Source organism: Amblyomma mixtum, chromosome 1 (assembly GCF_055824585.1).
Source record: "Amblyomma mixtum isolate Tamu chromosome 1, ASM5582458v1, whole genome shotgun sequence".
In the NCBI taxonomy this organism is placed as follows: domain Eukaryota; kingdom Metazoa; phylum Arthropoda; class Arachnida; order Ixodida; family Ixodidae; genus Amblyomma; species Amblyomma mixtum.
In genome coordinates, this window is record NC_143012.1 from 186,031,825 (window position 1) to 186,053,051 (window position 21,227).

The window sequence follows — 21,227 nt, forward strand, 5'->3', positions numbered from 1 at the left end:
GCGTCGTGGAAGCCCTTCTTCGGTAGTGTCACATCGTTCACCGCACAACGTTTTCGTACCATCCGCAGACGAACGGCATGACCGAGCGCTTTAACCGGACCCTCGGCGACCAGATGGCCAAGTACATTTCTCCCTGTCACTCCGACTGGGACCGCGTTCGACCTTTCGTTACCTACGCTTACAATTCTGCAACGCAAGCCACTACTGGTTTTTCTCCATATTTTCTTCTCTACGGCCAGGAGCCTTTGCTTCCTTGTAGACACCATGCTTCCTCGCCGTCCAGATTTTTCCGAATTTACAACCGTCTCTCAAGCCGCTGCGCACTCCGAGAAATGTCATCAACTGGCCCGTTCTTGTACTTCTCAAGACCAGCAACACCAGAAAAGCGCCCGCACCGCTTCGACCGGTCTTCCGCCGTCATATCTGTCTTCCCAGATCTTTGGTTTAGCTTTGGGTGCCCTCCTCCAGCTAAGGGCAGTTCACACAACTGCTAAGCAAATACCAGGGCCCCTATCACGTTGTACAGCAGACATCCCCAGTTAATTATCTCATCGAAGCCCTCTCGCCTACGCCTTATTATAGTCACCGCGGCCGTCAAATTATCCGCTTAGACCGCCTGAAGCCCTTTTACGATCTATCGTCTCGTGCCCTTAGGCCGCCAGGATGACGTCTTTTCACCCGGGGGGTATTGTAAGAAAGAGAGTTGGGGTGGGATGCACCAGCGGCCAACACTGACGAAGGAAAGAGGAAGAAAGACGAAGCTGACGAAGCTTAGTTTTGCGCTCATGAACGCTGGACTACTGAGCTCCACTGTGCTAACGAAGATTGTCGCCGTCCACATTTCTTGCTTGATTCGCCTCTTTACACATGCAATAATCCTATCTTGGTGTAATATACGTGCTCATTTTATAATACTAGGAATGACAACACGACGTATAGGAGAACAGGAAATTCAAGAAATCAACATACACCGCAAAAAGTATGGTTCCGGAAAGCTGCCACACGTTGTTACATGGGAGAGGACGGACTGAAAGCGAGTTACAGCAGATAACCTCGACGCATAGCACTTACCGTCCAGGATACCTCTTCGCACACAGCACGCGCCCAATAAAAGTGCTCAACGCCATTCATATTAGCCCTTGACCAGCGTAATGCATTAAATCATATCATTGGCCTCCGTCATCACGTCTCTTTGTTCAACATGCCACCACGTACCAACACCATGCAGCAGGCAGAAAGGTGCAAATGAAAGTGGTCAGAACGTGTGTTATGAAAAACGGATATTTTGTTTATCTCGGAATTATATTTCGCACGGCGTTCCACATGGCAGTTACAAGTGGGAAAAAATAAATCCCTTTGTATCTGACGTGCTGGCTGTTGATCCGTTCTGAATGCTGGGATCAAGCTGAGTTGGGATACGTATAACATCCGGACAATGTCTTGTGTTGGGATTTAGCTTCCATGTTCTGTTTATCGACGAATTTTGTTTTTAATCGTCACTTGACCACGAAAAGAAACTATCAGCTTGTGTGAGAGGCTCAGACTGTACAAAATGGTACTCGAGGATTCGACTTCGTGCGGTGCTGGTACCTTACAGTGGACTAACCTGTCGGTTAGTCCACAGTAAGGTACACATAGTGTGAACTTAATACACTCGGTCAGTGTGAACATGACAGCCGTGTGCATTTGTCTCTATTGCTGCTGCCGAGTTGCTTTAATTTAGGACCACAATTTCGCACATAAAAGAGTTTGTTCTGAGTTGCAGACCAGCCAAACCGGTCTGTTGTGCGCCTGGGTCGCTGCTTGCAGGCACTGCCTCGATGCAATACTCGTATGAAAAATGGACCTACTTTGTGTTTCTTGTTTTTTTTTATTTTCATCTGGAATTTTAGTTACTACGCGTTCTTGAAATGTCGGCGGCACTTTGATGAGTATCAGGGCCAATGGCAAATGCACCTTGAAAACTTTTATTACGAGCAAAAAGACAACGGAAAGCTCAGAGAGATCACCGGCAAGTTAGGTTAGTTCTCCAAAATTCGATTCAGGATTGCTAATAATTCTTGTCGCTTGCCATCACCAATGCTCGGCTGAAGTGTTCTTCTAGTGCTGGCGCACTTAACTAAACGCTATTGAAGGGGATCGGTAAGTAAGCGTGAAGTAAGCCGCAGAGAAGCATAGTGATGAGGTGGGGACAACATCACGTTCCCCTCTCCAGTGCCGTCAGATCAGAAAGTTTTGGCTGGTCAAAAGGTGTTAGACTGATACCTCGAGAATACCAGTCGTCGCCCTCTCTCGAGTCCAACGTCCTCTTCTTCGGCATCCGCACGCGTGGCTTTCGTTGTATGCACTCACACGGCGAGCTTTCCGGATGTTCCCCCTTTCTCCTCTTCCGTTTCGTAGACCCGCCTGACAGTTTGGGCCAAAAGTGAGAGCCGCCGCTTTCCCTTCCGTTCTCGCGTTCCTCCAGATTAGTTTCTCTGGTAAAGGGCAGAGTTTCCATGGTAACCCGCCCGCAGGCTTAGGCTTCGGACAGACAAAAGTGGAATGCAGAAGCTGGGGCCGTAGTGCTAACGGACTTAAGCGTCATCAAAACTGTTAATTTCGAAGAGAAGCAGTCAACCGTTCCCGGGGATATTAGAGTGTATCACCCATGCCAGCCTCAATTCTTTCTAATCTATTATAACGAGCATACCTAAGCTTTGCTGCTAGAAAGCAGGACTTGAGACATGTGGCACCCTAAAGACTCCTAACGTGCTCCCACTAGACTCAGTGGGCCTACGGAAAAATCAGCGCCATCTCGGGTGAAGCGTAGTCTGTCTCATCCGCCCTGTAGTAAAACGAGGGTTGGTTATACTCAACATGCACATCCTTATATCGGCAGCGTCAACTTAAACATCACGGTAAACTCTGAGCATTTAGGCGTCCCTGCACTCGATGAGACATACCTTGCACGCCCCACTTTCGGCAATGGCTACCTTCATGCCACCAAGCCTGCATGTCATTATAAGACGAAATACGCCGCATTTCTCCGGCAGTGTGCATCTTTCTACAAAGCTCGCAAACGCAGTCGTACATCCGCACCACCTCTTGACGGTCCTTCCATTTGAAATAGGACGCATACGCTGAATAGTTTTTAGATATAGCCACCAGGTGCTCAGCGAGATGTTTTGGAGATGGGAAGGCGAGCGCGTCGATGTATGAGGTGGATGGCGCGATGGCACTGTAATTTGCACCACCAAACACGACCGGTACAATGCTATACTTTAATGCTATGAAAAGTTTTTCTGTTGCGTAATCAGCGCATATAGAGTTTTCGAAAGCCAGGATAAAAAAATAATTACGCGCAAAATTCCGGTAGCAGCTATCCTCTCGCGATTTTGGGCACTTGAAGGTACCACAACCGCCGTACACATCGACTTGTAGGTGCCGCCTTAGTTCTTCGACAAACGCCTCTCGCCTACCATTAGTCCAACAGTTGCTTACCGCCCAAACAGCAGTTTTTCGCTTAGATTTCCACAAGGCCCTCAGCTCTTTGCTGGAGGCCATGCTGGAATTTCGAGGAACGATCTTGCCGTAAGGAACAGGCACGTCTGAATCTGACCTGTATGTCATTGTCCAATTGAATATGATCTTCCTATACCTGAGATTAGAAGCCCACGTATTCGGTGGGGATTCTCTAGTAAAGAAGACCCACTTTTGCGACCGAGAACGAAAACGTGGCACATTGTGAATGTCGCCTACATGAAACACGACGACTTCGCTTGAGGCCAGTAGACGGCGGTCGTTGGTGATGAGGCACTTTGCGCTGCAGCCTTGAATCACCTCTTCGCCCCTTCTTGAGTCGTTAAGGTTTCCATGCCAAGAACCAAATGATTTTGTCCACATCATGATTCGAGGCAGACGCCTTGCTGTACTGATGTTTCCCGCCAAACCAGGATGTATGAAGGAGTGACTGGTGGCCCGGAGGACAAAATTTTTGGAGGGTAGCTGTCTGTACAGCATTACGTTGTAAAAACATACGTAAATAGCTGTCAGTGTTATGATTACGGCCATCCACTTGATAGCCGTCTTCATGGGTGCGGTCAGTTTGGAAGTGAAGATCAAGAAGGTAGTTCCTAGAGAGAAAAGAGGGAGAAATGGAGGGTTGTAATTAATCACATTTTGAGAAATTGACCAAACACTGAGCTACAAGTGAAAACCAACATTGATAATCGAGCGCTCCTTCCACTGCTTGCGTAAAGGCTGATTTTGTACATTAAGGAGGCGCGGAAAGGTCTCCAGCAAGCCCCAAGTTTACTTTTCCCAATAGTTAGGTTTTAATAACCCGTGTATTGTGTACAAGTAAAAGCGTTATGCACTTCACTTAGCTTGCGAGAGCATTAGCAGCCTGTTTGATACCACCCCTAATCTTCCCAGGCTGCCTCCGGATATCAACAATATTGGTCCCATCGCCTGTCTCCAATTTATTTTATTAATTGGCCCTCCCCGGAAACTAAATTCAGAAGACAACAGTCATGAAGCCTGTCTACTTTCAATTTCAGACCTCAAACCCGTACCTAAGTAGACGCGGAAGTTAGACGTGGGCGCACTAAGCGACCGAAACTCCATGTAATCCAAATATCGCTGCTTCGACCTTACTCCAAGCTGAATAAGCACTAATTGCTTTCCTGAGCAGAACCCGACACACCTTAAACAGTTCACGTTGCATATTGCTTTGTTTCATTTCACCCTCCAGGCATGACTGCGGGCCCCATGATAGCTGCCCTTAGTTCGAGGTCTGTGTCTTGCAGTTCTTTACTCTAGACAGAGATTGCCATGGAAAGAGGGCGAACTCTCTTTGTAGCTCTCTCTTTCCACGTTAATCCCTTCTTACGAATTTTCCCACTTTTATCTCTTCTTCACCCTTGTTTAGGCAGAAACCAAAACAGCCTGCTCACTCCCATCATGGACGTACAGGGCAATAACGCGTACGCTTTTTACTCATATATGCTGGGAGGATCTCGTATAAGCACACCTGTAGGGAGCAGGACACGGCCCAGAGAGGAGATACAGGAAGGCGGGCGAAGGGGACGAAACGGACTTCTCACGCCGTAGAGCCGGATGCGACAACAGGACGCCCGGCCGGACCCCGATCAAGGGTGGTGCTCTTTGCTGGGTGGTGCTCTAGGGTTGTTTTGTTTCAGGTCCTTGCATGCCTTTATGAGTTGAGAATTTTTATCCGCGCTTATTGGTATTGTTTTGTTGCGTTATAACCATTGGTCTTGTCCTTTCTTAACAGGCCTAGCAGACCTAGGTGATTAACGCCTTTTTCATTCGACGCTTCCCAGGCACAGCCTTTTCGAGCCGTTACGCGTGTTGCTGTATTTAGTCTTGCTCATTTTCACGAATGGCTTACGGGTGTTTTATATTGGGGAGTTCTTTCTTTTTATTTAATTTGATTCGTGCAGAGGCAACTTTCAATTTGCATTTTTTTTTCGTTCATGGTGCCACTTGGGACTAATAGGGTTAACATTCCCCGTCAAGTGCACAGACTCCCGGGCGGCCTGCACCAACCTTCCAATCTCGTCTAGCAAGCTTCTGCTTTCAGCGAGCGCTTTGGGTCTATTGAAAGCGACATTATTTTCACAGCTTTCGCCGAAGTGGATAATTGAGTAAAACTTGGATGGGACACTCAAGCTCTGCCTTGAGGGCATGACGCGACAGCGTTCGTCGGCACATCGTTCTCGACAAACCCGATGCCACGAAATCCAGCATAGCTTCTGCGCCGAACGAACGGGCTGCAAGCCGCAAGCTTCATGGTGAATGCGCTTTGGATGTGCGCTGCGTTTATCGCCACTCACCGCGTGATTCCTGCGTACCCGCACTGTCCCACTGAGCCCGAACGAGACGAACGGGGGGGCGCTGCCGTCGCGCGCTATCTGTAGGGGCAGTGGCGTACATTGCGAGGAAGAGGAGGGACTGGTTTCGTGGGCGCCGCCTTATGGCGCTACGTGCGCGCCAAGCGAAGAGGAAAAGTAGCGGAAACGTGCTTTGCTACTCGCTTAACTGCGAATTCTGTAATTTCTCGTCTCATAATTACTAATATACACCCCAGTACATGTCTTTACAGCAACCTTCTGAGACAGCACAGTATTCACTAGACGCGCCTTCGTACATTCCAAAACATCGGGCTGGCGGGGCGGAGTGGTTTGCGAGCTCGTTTCGCACTCCAGAGGCCCTGGTTCGATCCCCCACTCGACCAATTTTCTACTCGTTTTTATTTGTTAGTGCTTCTGGGATATTTCGGTCACGGCCAACGCCGCCGAGGGCGAAGACGACACCTGCTTTCCGCGACATGGGGCCCTTAACGCCTTTGCGTTAAAATCCTTGCTGGAAATAATAATTGATGTACCCGGCGATAATGAGCAGTAAGAGGCATCTGCGGCATGCATTCTACAAACTGCTTCTGTTACGGCAAGACCAGAAAAATTGTAGAATTTAGCTTCGATGAGAAATATTTGCAAGAAAATCCAGCTCACCATATTCAAAATGCCTCCCGTGCTTTTCTTGAAGGCCATTTGGCGGCAGGAATCCTGCTTTTGGTTGCAACAGACAGACTCGTCCACCTTGGCTCCTGCAGATGAGCAGAACATCGACAAGACGGCAAGTTTGCACTGCGGTGGGAGCTTTTATTGACTTGTACCACGGGTTCCATAGGATGCGGTAAACGTGAAAAACTACGCCGCATAGTCTCAGGTTCTCTTCGTACTTAAGCTGGAATGTGTAGGACAGGGCTGGCATCTTATCCCCTGTGCCCCTAGTGTGGTGTTTGAGGTGATTTATACGCTATTATCTTCTGCGTTTCCTAGATACCGACGTGGAGAAGGCGGGTCATGCTACCTTCTGTGGAGAGGACAGGGTTGCCACACGTTCTCTGGAATGCACTATTTACACAATTGGGACCCTGATAATTGCGAGGCAGGTTGTTATTTACGGCATTGCTATGGCAGAGCAATTCCTGACAGAATTTACGCAATGCTGAGCCCGCTTATAGCCGACAACATCAGCTTCAATAGAGCTATCTAAAATGAAGTGTGGTACTGGCGGCTAAGTGCTGCGCGGCAGGTTGTTAAATACAATAAGGGCAATGGTCTGAGAACAGGGTCAGCGGAGGACTGTGTACTCAGGGCCTTAACATCTCGGGAAGACTGGGGACGCACCTTGAGATGATGATAGGCAATTGTACGGAGGCGTGGTGCAAATGAAAAATGAAGCACAGCAAGAGGAGACTTTCCTAATTCACCTCCATCTATGGGGCGCAACAAGAAGCCTTACCGCCATTAGCTTGGCGAGAAACACCGGGAGCGCCCTTACGCGCGTGCAGCCGTAACGCGGGATGTGCGGAATCGCGCCTTTTTCCCGCATTTTCCAACCGCTGTGTTGATATGCCAGCATCATGTCCGTTCACTGCTGTGTGTCATAGTGCAAGATGAGAAGACTTCTCGAAGAAAAGGGCTCAAGGGCAAGTAGGCCTATTATCAGCCTTTTCTCATTCATGCATTTAGTTCGTGCGTGACCTCTGTGGGGACGCGCTTACTCGTCCCCTGTAGTTCGCTTCCCCGCATTGCACCTTCTACTCATCTCCGGTGGTTCGCTTCCCAGCAATGCACCGTCCTTATTTGTGTTACTTTAACTAGCAGGGGAAGGCGCTGGCGTCGCAGAACCACGAGCGCCACGGATGGCGTGTTTGCTGCGCGCGCGCGATGGGATAGACGGTTCTCTTCTGCTTGGGGCCGGGGAAACGCGTTGACGTTCGGCGCGAGGCTCCGCTCTTCGCCGGCTGGCGCGAACCCTCGTGAAGAGGAACGTTCCCCCGCATCTCGTCCTGTCCGGCCTCGGAGTTTTTCTCTGCCCTACCGTGGGCGAACATTCGCTCGTAACCGTGCTGTTGAGTCGGATGTCCTCGATTCCTCGGCGTATTTTGTTGCCACCTGGCGTTATTGTTGTTGTAACAATAAATGCCTGTTTGTGTCAGCCTGTGTGTCGTTCCTTTATTCCCGCAGAGCATGGCCCGCCGTGGTCGGCGTGCGCTCGGTAGCGTACGAGAGCAAGGGGTGGGGTCCGCGCGGTTTTGAACTGTGTCAACCGCGGTGAAGCGGGCAGGACGTATTTATGTATTTCCAATTATTAAAACCCCACACCTTGTGTCTACTTTTTATTCAGTGATATTTCTTGCCTGAGGATATAAAAGGGCATGTAATGATGGATGACGAGGATGCTTAAATAAATAAAAAAAGGTTCACTGATCTAATGAAGTCGAGGAGTGAACGGTGATGCGATTTCTGTGGCCAACCGGTATATGAAGCAGGATTGTTCGGTGAGAGACCCACTGCCGTCAGGTCCCGAATTCTTTCCGGCTTCAACGCCGGGCAAACCCACAGCAAGTGGTGAATATCGGCCTGAATATTTCTGTTCTTGCAGACTGGACACCCTGGGCGAGTATATAAACCTTCGAATTGCGGCCACTTTCGTGTCACGGCTGGATTTAGGGCAACCCGGACCCGGATCCTCCAAAGCACAACCACCTCTGCACGGGTAAGACCACAGTGGAGGGTTACCGCACACGGAGGGATTAGAGCGCATGTGCAGCGCCGGAGATGTACTTTTCTTCTTAAAAGGAGGATTGTGTCATGCAGAGCGAGGACTCGAGGCAAAGATGGGGTTGGGGTTTACTTCTTTTGTTGTAGGTGTCCTTCTACTGCTTCCCAAGAGACGCTTATTCGAAGAAACGGTGGTCATTGCAATTAAATGTGACGAGGGGAAGTTTTTCAATGTCACAAAATTCGACAAAGCGTGCTCGAGGCATTTTGCGGAAGACTGCTGTCTTGGGAATGTTGCGGGGAATCGGCGTTGCCTCAGAGAAGATGCTGTGCCGACTGTGTTCGTCTTTATGCGCTGAAACCTCCACCGAGAAGAAAACGTCGAAACAAGCAATCATGGAGCGTAAGCTTGGACGCCACCGGTGCTTGTGCCACTACATCCGACCTTGTGCCGCCCACCGATGTTGTCACCGTGCCATCGGAGGCGGCAGAAATCAGCGAAGGGAGCATTCCTGCCGAGTCCGGCGCATCGAACAGCTTCGGTTACGACGCTGCGTATCGTGTGTCCTCGCGCGAAGGGGTAGAGCGCAAGCAAAAAGTTCAAGCTTTGATTGCACATACTGAAACCCTTGAGGCAATGCTTCAGGGCCAAGCAGAGGAAATCAGCTTAATAAAAGCCTCTTTGAACAGTGTCCATCGTGAAGGTAGAAGCTAAATAGGTGCGTGTAGAGCTTGTAGAAAAGAGCCTGTAGAAGCTAAAATTGTGCAGCTTGAAAAACGACTGAGTCGAAAATTTCCTGCCACGGGCAAACTGTACATGCAGCAAATTCAGAGTGTAAAGTCTGCACATCGTCCTGCAGTGCCTGCATTGCCGTCCCATATCGGGGTATGGCTTGGTGCTCATTTCAAATGCCGTACCTGAAGTAAAGATATAAAAATAGTCATCCGCACTGCACTGAAAAGCAACACCTCCAGTTCATACAGATAGGCTGCGCTAGCGTGTATAGCTGCGGAGGTGTTCTGCTACCGACCACGAGAGCTCGAGACCGATTCACAGCTTACGAGGCAGTATCTGTGACAATGGCGAAATACGGAAACGCCCTTGAAATTTCTGCGCACATCAAAAAACCCACATCGCCGAAATTAACCATGTTCTCGACACGTCAGGGCTCATACCGGCAGAGCTTCGGCTGATTACATCGCTCAAGCAATATTTTAATGCACGCGTGGCCACTTTGGCGAAATGTGGGAGCATGTGTGTTGAGGACGGCCGTTTATCTTTAAGAGGCAGAATAGTTAAGCACCCTCTCGACAGTACTGTGGAGGAATGGAAACAATGGTAGGCGGTTTAGCACTGTTAATGATTGAACATTATTCGAAAGCATGGTTTTTTGCAGGTGCACACCGCCCTATGTACCTCAAAGCGCGAATGAAGTGTCCATTGACCCAGGAAGCCAGTTATGCGCCTTTCGTTTCATCAAAATCAACGGAGTCTACAATGTTGTCAACGCCAATGAACCCAATGAACGCTTGCGTCCTCCAGTGCTGCGTTTCTGCCACAGCGTGATCAGCGCCAACGCATACGGCGCACATCTATCACTACCGCCGTGTAGCTCAAAGCGCTATTGAGGTGTCCACTGAGCCAGACAGCTAGTTATGCGCCTTTCCTTTCGTAACTATTTCAGAGGTTTCAAGTCCACCTGAGGATTTTGCGGGGCAGGAGGCTAATAATGCTTTCGCCCTAAAAAGCCTTGCAACGAATGCATTTTTGATAACGAGCTCGAAAGGACCACAGGAGCGCCTCATTGATGCTGTTCCACCCATTAATTCAGTTCCAGCAAGTAGAACACAAGGTTACATAAAATGGCTTGGTCTCAACATTAGTTTCCACACTGCTGAGCATTGCTGCACTTAAACAAGCACGTATGTATGCCGCCGCAGTGAACGACCAGCAGCATCTACAGTAGCCACCGTAGATCGGCGACTCAGCCAGCCTACATCGCGTGGCGCCATCTGTCTACATTCCAAGGAAGCACGCGGTGCTGTGATCGCAATCTGGTCACTCGGTCGGGCGGTGTCAACGCCTAAATATACCGCGTGTTTCATCTACGTCTTTACACAGTTTTAAAATATAGGCTTTTTGATTTAGAAGATAGCTTTTTTCGACACAGCATTGTCTGCGGTGTTGTACATCAGCATGCAGCTAAGACGCACTAACCAGCAGGCTGGTTAACTAATATTTCATGGTTAACTTTTTTACAATTACGTTCAGTCTCGTTAATTACTAATAGGCGTGTAGCCCATCCTAAGTAATATTTGTATCAGTTTTTAAAATTTCGAAAACGCGTTTACCCTCGCCGCTACAGCCCAACAAATTTTGGCTGTATCGGGCCAAAATGCATGCGCTTTCTAGAACCTTGCAAGCAAAGCAGCCTGCCCAGTGCACGCAACTCGTCGATAGCCAAAATGTATTCTGCCACAGCGCCGACAGTAACCGCGCTTTCGTAACTCTGAAACTGATATGGATATTCATTACAGTGGGCTTCACGTCCCTGAGTAGTCAGTGACCCTAATGGTAATAGTTAAAAAATTAACTGTTCCAATTTAGTTAACCACCCTACTAGATAGCACATCTTAGTTGTATTCTTGTGCACTACACCACTTTCAATGCAATGCGTAAAGAGCCCTCTTCTAACCCAAAAACCCTACTTTTAAAAATTGTGTAGTCTTAGGTGAAATACCCTATATTATTGCACAGTGATCGCTTGTTGCTTTGGCGTACGGAACAATTGTTCCTTCGTGTGATCGCGATGTCGGCGGGGTGACATTTACGGAGGCGTTTATGTTTGTGGCTCGTGTCCTTTGAAAATACTGACAGTGCTAAGAGAGCTTCATGACAAGGTAAAAATCGCTGGCCGTGGCCGTTTTCTCTGGCGGCGTGGACTGTGAACGAACTATGATTTGGTAACTGGTCCTGATGAAGCTGTTATCTTGTTTTGATTCGCGTAATAGTCGGGGCATACGCACCGGCCTACGTCACGGATGTCATTTCGAATGAGAGATGAAGGATGTGGCTTGGAGTGGTTTGAAAAAAATTCGCTGGTGGTGGCGTGTTGCATTAGATTTGGCCTCGTGTAGTGACTATTTGCTGTGTTTTTCGCAATGCCATCGAATGCTTGCGCAGTAACAGCAATTTACAAGGGCAAACTCGTCCCCTTTCAATTGGTAAAATTATTCCGAAATGTCAAAAATATATTTCGACCAGCAACTACAAAAAATCATCCTCCTAAGTAAGGAAATTTCTATGCCACTTTGTTAAGTTTGAAGGGAAGATATCTGATGAAGACTTTCCCTTTTTAATGGGCTAGTATTAATCGCCTCGATGAGCGAAATGAGCGATCTCTGTGTGTTTGCTCCTTCTCCACAGCACCAGCAGAAAAAATACCAGACAAAAACTTCCATGAGTGAGGTTGTAACCAAGGAATTCCTCGTGGGAAACGAGTATGCAACCTCACAGCCACAAGAGGTGCCGTCTTAATGGACGGATAAAGGTGAACACAATGGGCATGAACATAGTGAGCATCATCCTAGTGGGCGTGAGCGAAAAGAAAATGGATGACGTATACAAACTCTGCTTCTGTTGACGTGATGAAAAGCTACCGCGGAGTCGCCTGTAAAACCTCCACGCGCCGCCCAGTCGCATCGGCCTCGAGCCAAACATGGACCAGGCAAAATGAGAAATGTCTTGGCACGACTTAAACAGTGCCTTGAACACGCCACTGTTGTGAAAAAGAGCAACAGGGAAATGATGCGCTGTGAACAAGATGGTGGTGACAGTGGTGCCAAAGGTTCAGCAGATGTAAAAGAAGGTGATTTAAAAGGGCAAAAAAAAAGGTTTTTGCAGTGGTTGGTGTAGTCAACTGCTCACTAGCGCATTAAAACCTTACTCTTGTAGAACTTGGCCAGTTATTTTTTTTTTGTTGTGGTGTCTTTTTTTGAAGTTTTTTGACAATTGCGCAACATCTGCGTGTCACTCAAGCATGCTGTGAACCTATGCATCACAATTATTTCAAAAACTGAGGGCTCTGGAGTCTAAACTGAAAACTGACTGCGCAAATAAACAACCGTCTTGATCAATGGGCGAAGTATTTTCGCCGCAATCGAAAGTTTGCTGAGGGTGCCAGGAGGGTTTAGTATCAGACTGCACTAAATCCAGTCCATGTATCAGTATTGGGCTAAGAGAATGCGTGTCGGCAGGCTTTCATAGACACAGCACACATTTCGTTCACTGTAATTCTGAAGTGTGCAAACAATGATTACACAGCACGCAAGTGCTCTTCCTTGTTACTACGAAAGCACTGTTCCGATGAGTAAACCCCAAGCAAGACCTTTGGATGTCTGTGGGTTTGTGCCAAGTGAAAGAAACAAGTAAAAATAAATTTTACAAAAATATCCGCGACTGTGATTTGAAACACCGAAGACGCGAACAGATCAGCTTCGCTGGGCACTGCCCGAGAGCCCTAGGCTGTTGTCACCGATCACGTCTCGTGATCGGCTGAGGCGATCAAATAACCAAGCGCTGTGCATTGTACACTGTCTTCTTCATTTAGTAATACTACTATCAAACCAATATTCGCGCTTTGAGCTTTGTGAAGGTACTGACAGATAGAAGTGCGCTGCATGCGTTGGCGTGGTTAGCATCGTAACAGAAGCAAGGCACTAGAACAATGCGCGTTGGCGTTGACAACATTGACGCAGAAACGCAGCACTGGAGCATAGACCGCAGACGTTACATTGGGTAAATTCGCAGTGGTGACGAAAGAGTTGAAAACGCACATAACTGGTTCCCTGGGTCAGTGGACACCTCAATCCCGCTTTCACGTACGTGGCAATTGCTTCCGTCTGCAAAAGGCTATGCTTGGCCACAATACTTCATTATTGGCAATATCAAAGAGCAAGCCATTTTTTTGTGATTTTACTGCCTTCAATAAAGCGGCAAGTGATGTAGCAGATGCTTGCAATACTCAGGGAAGGAGCGAGGGTTGCGTAAGCCATACATATTTCTTCCAAACACAAAGTAAGCTTGCTTGACACGAGGGCGTAGTTTTAATTGTTATTGGTTAGGTAAAGTTTCGCTTCCCAAATAAATCTTTCAGTTTATAACGCTTGTGCTGCATCGCTCCTCGTACTTGATATCTGACATTTTTTAGTGCAAGTTTCTTTGCCATAATCTACTCCACGAAGGAAGTCGCTCGTATATGAAGCATATATAAGCGGCTATGCATGGCTTAGGACCAAGCTGAAAAATAACGAATGAAGACAACCCGTCAGAAATGAAAAGCCTTCAGCGAGAATAGTGATAGTTCGCGAGAACTTTCCACCGGCAGTGGTTCAAAAAATTCAAGTTCCAGAAGTTCTCAAAAAACCTTACATTAAAAATTACAAACGCACTGTTAAGAGGCTGAACATGTCCTGAGTGGCTACTAGAATAGAAGGCGTCCTAAGAAAGTAAAGCATTGTAAAACGGCATAGCTTAAAAATTACTAAAACTAACTTGAGTTTTACGGGATAGGTTAAGAGAACAATGGGCGGTAAACAATCGCAGAAAAGGCAATATAACCGCTTGGGGCAGCATAGGAACCGCCTGGGAGAAATTAGTACCAAATCATGCGAAAAATGCATGAAAAATAAGAAAAAAAAAAGCGCGTATGAAGGTGCCCCGCTTTGTCGCATTGACGTACGTGTCTTGCGGTGCGAGAGCCAGTTGTGGTCGATCACCCGCACAATCTCTTAAACGTACTTGAAAAGCGTCCATACTACCCAGGCTCTTGAAATATGAAAGCCGCCTACTCGTCCAAAGACTGCGAAAAATCACCTGGATTAAACCTGCCTGTTTGACTACTTCTTTAACACTCTGCGTTCCTGGTCGGCGTAGTGCATTAAATAAAAACATCAGCGTAGTGGCCGCCACAGAAGAGAGGAGCACTTCTGGTTATACTTTTTGTGCACCTATATTGCCATAAGATAATAAAGCTCTACAAAGAGCTTTCTATTCCCCATGGTTAGTGGACTTGTGGCATTGCGACAAATCTGCTGAGTGGTTTAGGAGAGAGACTCACATGACTGCCTTCATCCAGCGCCGACGGAGTCACTGCGAACGACGAGAGAAATGCGTAGCTCAGATGCGTGAGGCCGCAAAGGTTAACGATGTAGGCTGCAGATTGTTTTTTTACCTCAAAACGTGTGAGTATGTCGGCGGAGCTGCGCCAGACGATTCGATGAGTCCTTAGCAGCTGTCGCACATGGAATGCTTTTTTTTTTTGTACCGCATTGTATCTCGAGTCAAACCGAAAGAGACAAACGACTGGAACCAGGTGCCGACGCGGCGTTGAGACAAAAAGGCTGTGGCCACGTATCAGAAAACACGTCCCTGTAATGAATGAGGCCATATTTGCTACCCACTCCGCTTAGCTGGTAGCCATGGTAGCAATGACGGCAGTTGAGGTTCCCACTTAGAGCACGGAAATCTCTGCACGATCCTTGTTAATGTGAACGGTCGATGGCACAGAAGGCAGTAAGATAATATCGTTATGAAAAAGCAGCAGCGATGTGATGCAGCAACAGTTCTGATTGGCCATCGACATTTGTTTTACTGCGGTCAAAAACCGAAGCATACTACTGTTTTACAAGAATTGTAGAAAGAAGCAGACTACGGTGGACACACTAAACAGGCCACCCAAAAGCCACTCATCACAGTTTCCGGCTTATGGAGTGTGATATACATTATACGGTGAGCAGGAAGCATCTCATCACCGCTGCGCACAGTTGAAACGATCCCACGCGTTTGAAAGTGATCCGAATGCAGCTGAACTTTTTAAGCTTCTCAATGCACATCTTTTCAAGTGGCGTAAAAGGGAACCAGCAGTCGTGGTGATTGCCTTTCTTAGTCAACTCATTACTGCACTGTTAGACGGATGTCACATCGTTCCGGTTTCTGCCTATGCTTGTGATGAACCCTGCCTTCCGTCCTTCACTCTCACATTGCCATGAAAAAGGACTGCCTGTATGGCATATATGGAAAGCCACTGACTCTTCTTCCTTGCCAACCTAACACTTGGGACAGAGCTTTAAACGTGCTGCAAAATGCGTTATTTGTAAGAACTTCGTCCGTCCAACTTTTAAGGATGGAAAGCTCACAAGAGCATGCCCCTATACCTCAGGGGTCTAAAACTAATATCGCAATGCGTGACGCATGGAGAAAATGTCGCCTGCAGCGAGCCAGGAGTCTGAAAATACCAGAAAAAAAGAGAGCAGGCCTACTGATGATGGTGACTTTTTGTGAAGAGTGGCGTCTTACATTTCCTTAAAACAAACAATGAAGATGTATTGTCTGGCAAAGATGCGCGTTTTTTTTCAATCACAAGAACTCACCTTATCTTCTAAGCAAGCTGCCGGTTCGAGTTGAGACAACGCTTAGCAGCGACGAGCGAACGTACCCAACAAATGTGGAGAGAGAAGCATTTTTGAGCTGGAAACCGTTTATTGTGGCATTTTTTTTTTTCATATAATGGAAGATTTCAATATGACAATCACAATATATTCGCAGATCACCCGTCGGCAGTATTTTATTTTTTTCTATTAACGTTTTTGCTATTGTCAAAATCATTCCCCATTGCATTTCTATGGCAGTCTTAAAGGTTCGATGCAATCAATGGAAACACATTAAACTTTAAAAATCGATGGAAACACGACTGTGCCTGAGGGGCAGTTATGGGCTTTTCCTTTGAGTTCTAAGCTCCCGCTCCTCATCGGTTTCAGCTGCCCGTTTAGCGCCATTACGCTCCCTGTCGATTGCTAAGTCCCTCGCATGGTTGTCGATGTCGATGGGATTATCAGACCCAGCCCGCCGCCTGCGAGAAGACATCGGATCCAAGCGACTCGCTCCAAACCTTGGGACTGTTCATTACTCCGACAGTTGCGGATATATTGTTCTGCGTGTCGCGAAACGCATTGCACGCCGTATTCTTGCGCAGGCGCGGCGCCTACTTCCGATACTGAAAGCACTTTTCGGAGGAGTGAGGACTGCAGTTCCTTTTGTCTTTTTGATAACTGGACCGTTGACGGTGATTAACAAGTAACAAAGTATTCTAAACTTGTTGAAGGGTGGTGCGTGAGGGAGGCAAACTGCCTGCCGACGTAGGAGCACCATTTTTCACTTTGTGCGCCAGATGCAAAGCATCACCATTTCAGGACGTCCAACTTGTTTTTTTTCTGCAAGCACTACCCATGTGTTCACTACCTGCCTTTTGTTCTCTCTGTTAATACTTTCAGATTTCCTTGTATTGAGGAACGCAGTTATATTAATAATTAAGGCACTCGTCTTCTGAGCCTGAGTACCCGGGTTCGAACCCGACCGCGGCGGCCGCGTTTCGATAGAGTCGAAGCGCAAAAGACGTCCGTGTGCTGTGCGACGTTAGTTTAGAAACTAACTGATTTAGTTCGTTGTTGATGACAGCGGACTGTTTTCCTTTAGGTGACTTCCTTCACTGCAAGAATCAAGAAACAATCAAACTGTTCGTTAGGAGGGGAGCAAGACATCGAAAATTGCGTGCTCATTGTTTGGGCTCCCCGCTCGTTCTACCCTTTTCCATTGCCCTTCTAGACGAAAGAGCTCTCCGCTTTTCTCGGCCTTTGGCCCCTCTCCTTTGGCCCCTCTGAGTTTCATGGTGCCACGGGAGCCTCCACAAAATGCCCATATCTTTTGAGGCTCGTTTAAATGAGGGTACATTGTCGAAGTAAATAGTTCGGCACAAGCCCCTGCGTGACACAAACGAGCGACAGCCTGAAAGAATCATCCTGTGCTCATGTCTGCAACAAGTTCAAGATGCACTGCCCGCGTCACAGCGCACGAAAACAGCACGATGCACGATTTCATGGTCCGACTGTTCTCCTTCATCGGGAGGGGACCGGCAATCCAAGGCCCACCATCTGAAACGGGTCCACTTGGGACGTCCGATCAGGTGGGAGGGACTCCTTTGCTGCGTCGAAGTGCGAGGCACTGTGCCGCTTACACACCACACACGATCTCGCAACATTTTTCACAGGTTGACGCCTCCGCACAATACAGTACTTGTCTCGTAGCTGCACAATTGTGTCTCTTGCGCCTGCGTGAAGCAGCTGTCGATGGGCTTGGTGCACCAGCAGCGTTGTGTAGGGATGATGCTTGGGGAGCACAATCGGATGCCGTTCGTCGAGTGTCGTCTCTGTGGAGCAGATTCGCCCTTCAATCCTCAGTAGGACATTTTCGTCTATCCACAGTGAATTCATTCAAGACGGAGTCGTTTTGGATGCGGCTGCTTTTCTTTGTGCTTTCCAGTTCCGCAAAAAATGCTGACTTCTGAAACCTTCGCAGCCAAATATTTTCCGCACGTCCGATTTCTGCTGCAGTCAAAGGGCCCGAGGTCCTGTCAGGAGATCGCAGATTTCGCACGAACCGGAAAATCCAACCTGTTACTCGATTCACTCAATATACAGAGCTAAATTCTTTCAGATCCAGCAACTCATCGTCTTTATCGCCGGCGGAATATGAGACACCGACCTCCTTTTTTTGCTCAAGGTCTTCGCCAGTTAAACTCCGCATTTCGGAGTCGTAATCTCGCATGAGACTGGGGTTCCGGCTTAACCGCTTGGTTAAATACCGAAGGCGATTCTCTGCTACGCCGCGGTTGTCAGACATTTGCACGTCGTCTTTCCAAGAAAATTTTTCTTCGTTGTTATCGTAGATCTTCTCGACATATTTAGCAAAAACTTCCAGGGCTTGGGAGCCTTAATTTGCGCTCCATGAGTCTGACACACTGGTGTTTTTCAACTGCCAGCACACATTCAGAAGCTAAGCGGTTTCGCCAGCAGCGACGGTCGTTCTGATGACAATAGCATATGTGCAAACTTTCTCTTGATATTTCGGCCCTGAACTGCCAATACAAATACCGTCTCAAAGGCAGTCAGCCTTTGGGAAGCTTTCTCACCTTCCCAGTAATGCATTCCCAATACTTGTCAGAGCCAATCAGCACGTCAATCGGTGTGTCGTCGTTAACATCTGAATCATCACCCAAAGGAAGCGTCAGATCTCCAAGTGTTTCTCTGATCAGATCATTGGGGTAGGGGACAATCTGTTCAGATATGGACTGTGTTTCTACGGCCTCGACTTTTTACTGCGCTTTTGGGGCGTCTCGTCGGAGGAGGCACACTTTAACTCGCCCGAATGTTGTCCAATGTCTGCGTTTGCATCTCTTGCAACTGATCTTAATCCTGCATTGTTTAAACGATGTCCATGCTTCGCGCAAGGAAAGCATCCGCCTTTCTCTGTAAGGATTGCCTTCCTCTCGTTTACTGTCATCTTCGACTCGCACTCCTTGCTTTCATGTATTTTTGAGTCGCAAAACACGCATTGCATGCAGATGGCTGCATCATGCAGGGCTGAGGCCCAAGTAGGGTGAGCGTGCCCTCGATGCTTTCGTGCCTACACTGTTAGTAAAAAAACACCCAAAAGGGAGTAAATGGCTTGTCCTCTAATGCACACCCAAAAGGAGGTTTTTTTACTCCATATGTATGGTTTTTATTTACTCCCTTTTATAAGGGAGTTATTAAGGCGTGAAAAGGGAGTAAGTTTTTTACTCCCTTATAGAAATGGAGGTCCAAAATGGCGTGATGTTCAAAGCTTATTAATCCTCATTCAGGCTCATTCTTACAGTGACAGCGATGCAAACGGGCAGTAGCTCTGCGGGCCGCCGGCAACCCAACTTGGGAAACTGCGCTGCCGTAATGTAACTCCGCGTCCCGCATTCTATTCGCCGTCTGCAAGCCCAGCGGCGGCCTAGGCGGCAGGAGTCGGCTGCTTGTCGTCTCCCTTTGCTGTGCGAGCTCGTTTGGTTGGCCGTGTTTCTAGATAAAGGGATCTAACATTACAATCAATAGTTCAAAACATAGAAGGAGTCGCTGAGTAGTTTTCGCGGTCATCCACCACGCTATATTTGACTGAAAACCAGAGCAGATAAGTTGAAAACACCCCTGATGGTAGTTTGGAATGGCAGTGTTTGCTTCCATATTCACTTCGTTAAGGCTTGGCTTTTCAATATGACCGAGGAAAAATGTAGCCTCATGAGCTCAATCAAGAGCTCAGGGTTGACGCTATCTTCTGTCACAGTTCCATATTCATGAAACACATAATCTGCAGCAAAACATTGCGAGAACCCCACTGAAAAAAGCCTGTGAGAATTAGGCTTAAGCGGGGGCTGTAACGAGGTGGCGACACAAACAAAGGAAAGTTAGGTATGGTTACAGCACTGGAGGCTTCACAGGAGCAATTCAATTATGTACCGTACTGTAGCGCAAAACGGCGGCAGCCGATATCTTGTACCGCGGCAGGCGCCTGTGAAGGAGCTGAAGTGAACGGAGATCCAGCGACGATGATAACCAAGCGGTCTTCACTCACCGCCATTATCAGACGACTGACTAGAAGCAGACGAGACGCTAGGTGGCGGAGCGGATTGCACAAAATGGTGTTCTTTTTTTATGCTGAATTCCAATGGCAGATCGAGACCGCTCCGTAGGATCGCGTACGGAGCGCGTCGGAGCGCGTAGCTTCGCCACCTCCCATTTTGCGATTGGAATGCGAGTGCTCTCTCGGGAGCGCGACGCCAGCGCCGCAGCGGCGAGCCGCGAAACTAGGCGCGCCGCCGGAGCGGACGCCCTGCTAGCTTCGTGTTCGAGTCCGACAGGAGTTGCGCGAGGCGCGATCTCTGCGTTGACAGACGCCGTCTCGGCGAAACAAAAAGGCGGTAGTACGAAGGCCGGAATGTAAAGCCAAAACCAAAGCGTATGTACAGGGTGGTCCACCCTCCGTGAACACGCGAGTATGCGGCCGCGGTCTTCGGAGAGCCAGTAAGCCTGTCCCTACCGTTCACGAAAGAAGTGGCGGACGACGCGCAGGCAAGTCGCTCGCTGCTCGATGTTCCAGCCTTGCGACTGCGAGACGCAAGCCGCTGAACCAATCAGCGAGACAGTCGAGCTTTCGGCAACGACGCCGCCCGCGGACACGCCGAGCGACGAACTGCGCTGCTCCCCGGACAACGTTTCTCCCTGGCTGCCGTAGTCGTCGCTGCCTAAATGTTTTTCATCGATGCCGCAGCTGAGGGCGCTTCGGAACTGGCCAGCGCTGTAGTAAAGGTGCTACTCGCGTCACCGTTTTACTGTGTTCCTCGTCTCATAATAAAATAAACACATGATCGATTTCTGCGACGCCTCCAAGCAGACAGCAGGCCAGCCGCACTGGGCGTCAAGAAGAAATTTGCTTATATCGCAGTTATCACTTCTACCAGCAACTCGGTATTGGCCAACGATCCTCAAAAATGATTCATTTGTTACATTCCTCTACAACAGGGCTTGTTATGAACGCGAACAAAGAATATTAGTGCATTTTTCTGACGCCGGCGGCAGGCATATACAGGCCGGCAGCTTCACACTCGCTGTCCGTTTCAGACGAATCTTCACTGCTGGACTCTGAGCTTTCAGTGCCCGAGTCGGAACTGTCACTTCCATGAAGCAAAATTAGTGCCGCACGGCTCGAAGCAAGATCATTGCCGTCCACTG

At 48.3% G+C, this 21,227-nt stretch overlaps 1 protein-coding gene across 1 annotated transcript; it reads right to left on the reverse strand.

The window, feature by feature from the left end:
• Positions 1-1,946: 1,946 nt before the first annotated feature.
• Positions 1,947-14,737, reverse strand: LOC149370211 (lewis-type alpha-(1,3)-fucosyltransferase-like). The gene is made up of 3 exons (XM_089560559.1): positions 14,699-14,737; positions 6,519-6,613; positions 1,947-4,115 (listed from the first exon to the last, which is right to left on the reverse strand). The coding sequence occupies exons 1-3, from the start codon at positions 14,710-14,712 to the stop codon at positions 2,896-2,898; spliced, it is 1,329 nt and encodes a 442-aa protein (XP_089416685.1). The 5' UTR covers positions 14,713-14,737; the 3' UTR covers positions 1,947-2,895.
• Between the last annotated feature and the right edge of the window lie 6,490 nt (positions 14,738-21,227).

What these genes read in the sequence shown, in the direction of transcription:
- LOC149370211 (XM_089560559.1), bottom strand. An exon ending in CGGGAGGCATTTTGAATATG is followed by an intron (nt 4,116 to 6,518) that starts GTGAGCTGGATT and finishes TTTTCTCTCTAG; the next exon opens with GAACTACCTTCTTGATCTTC.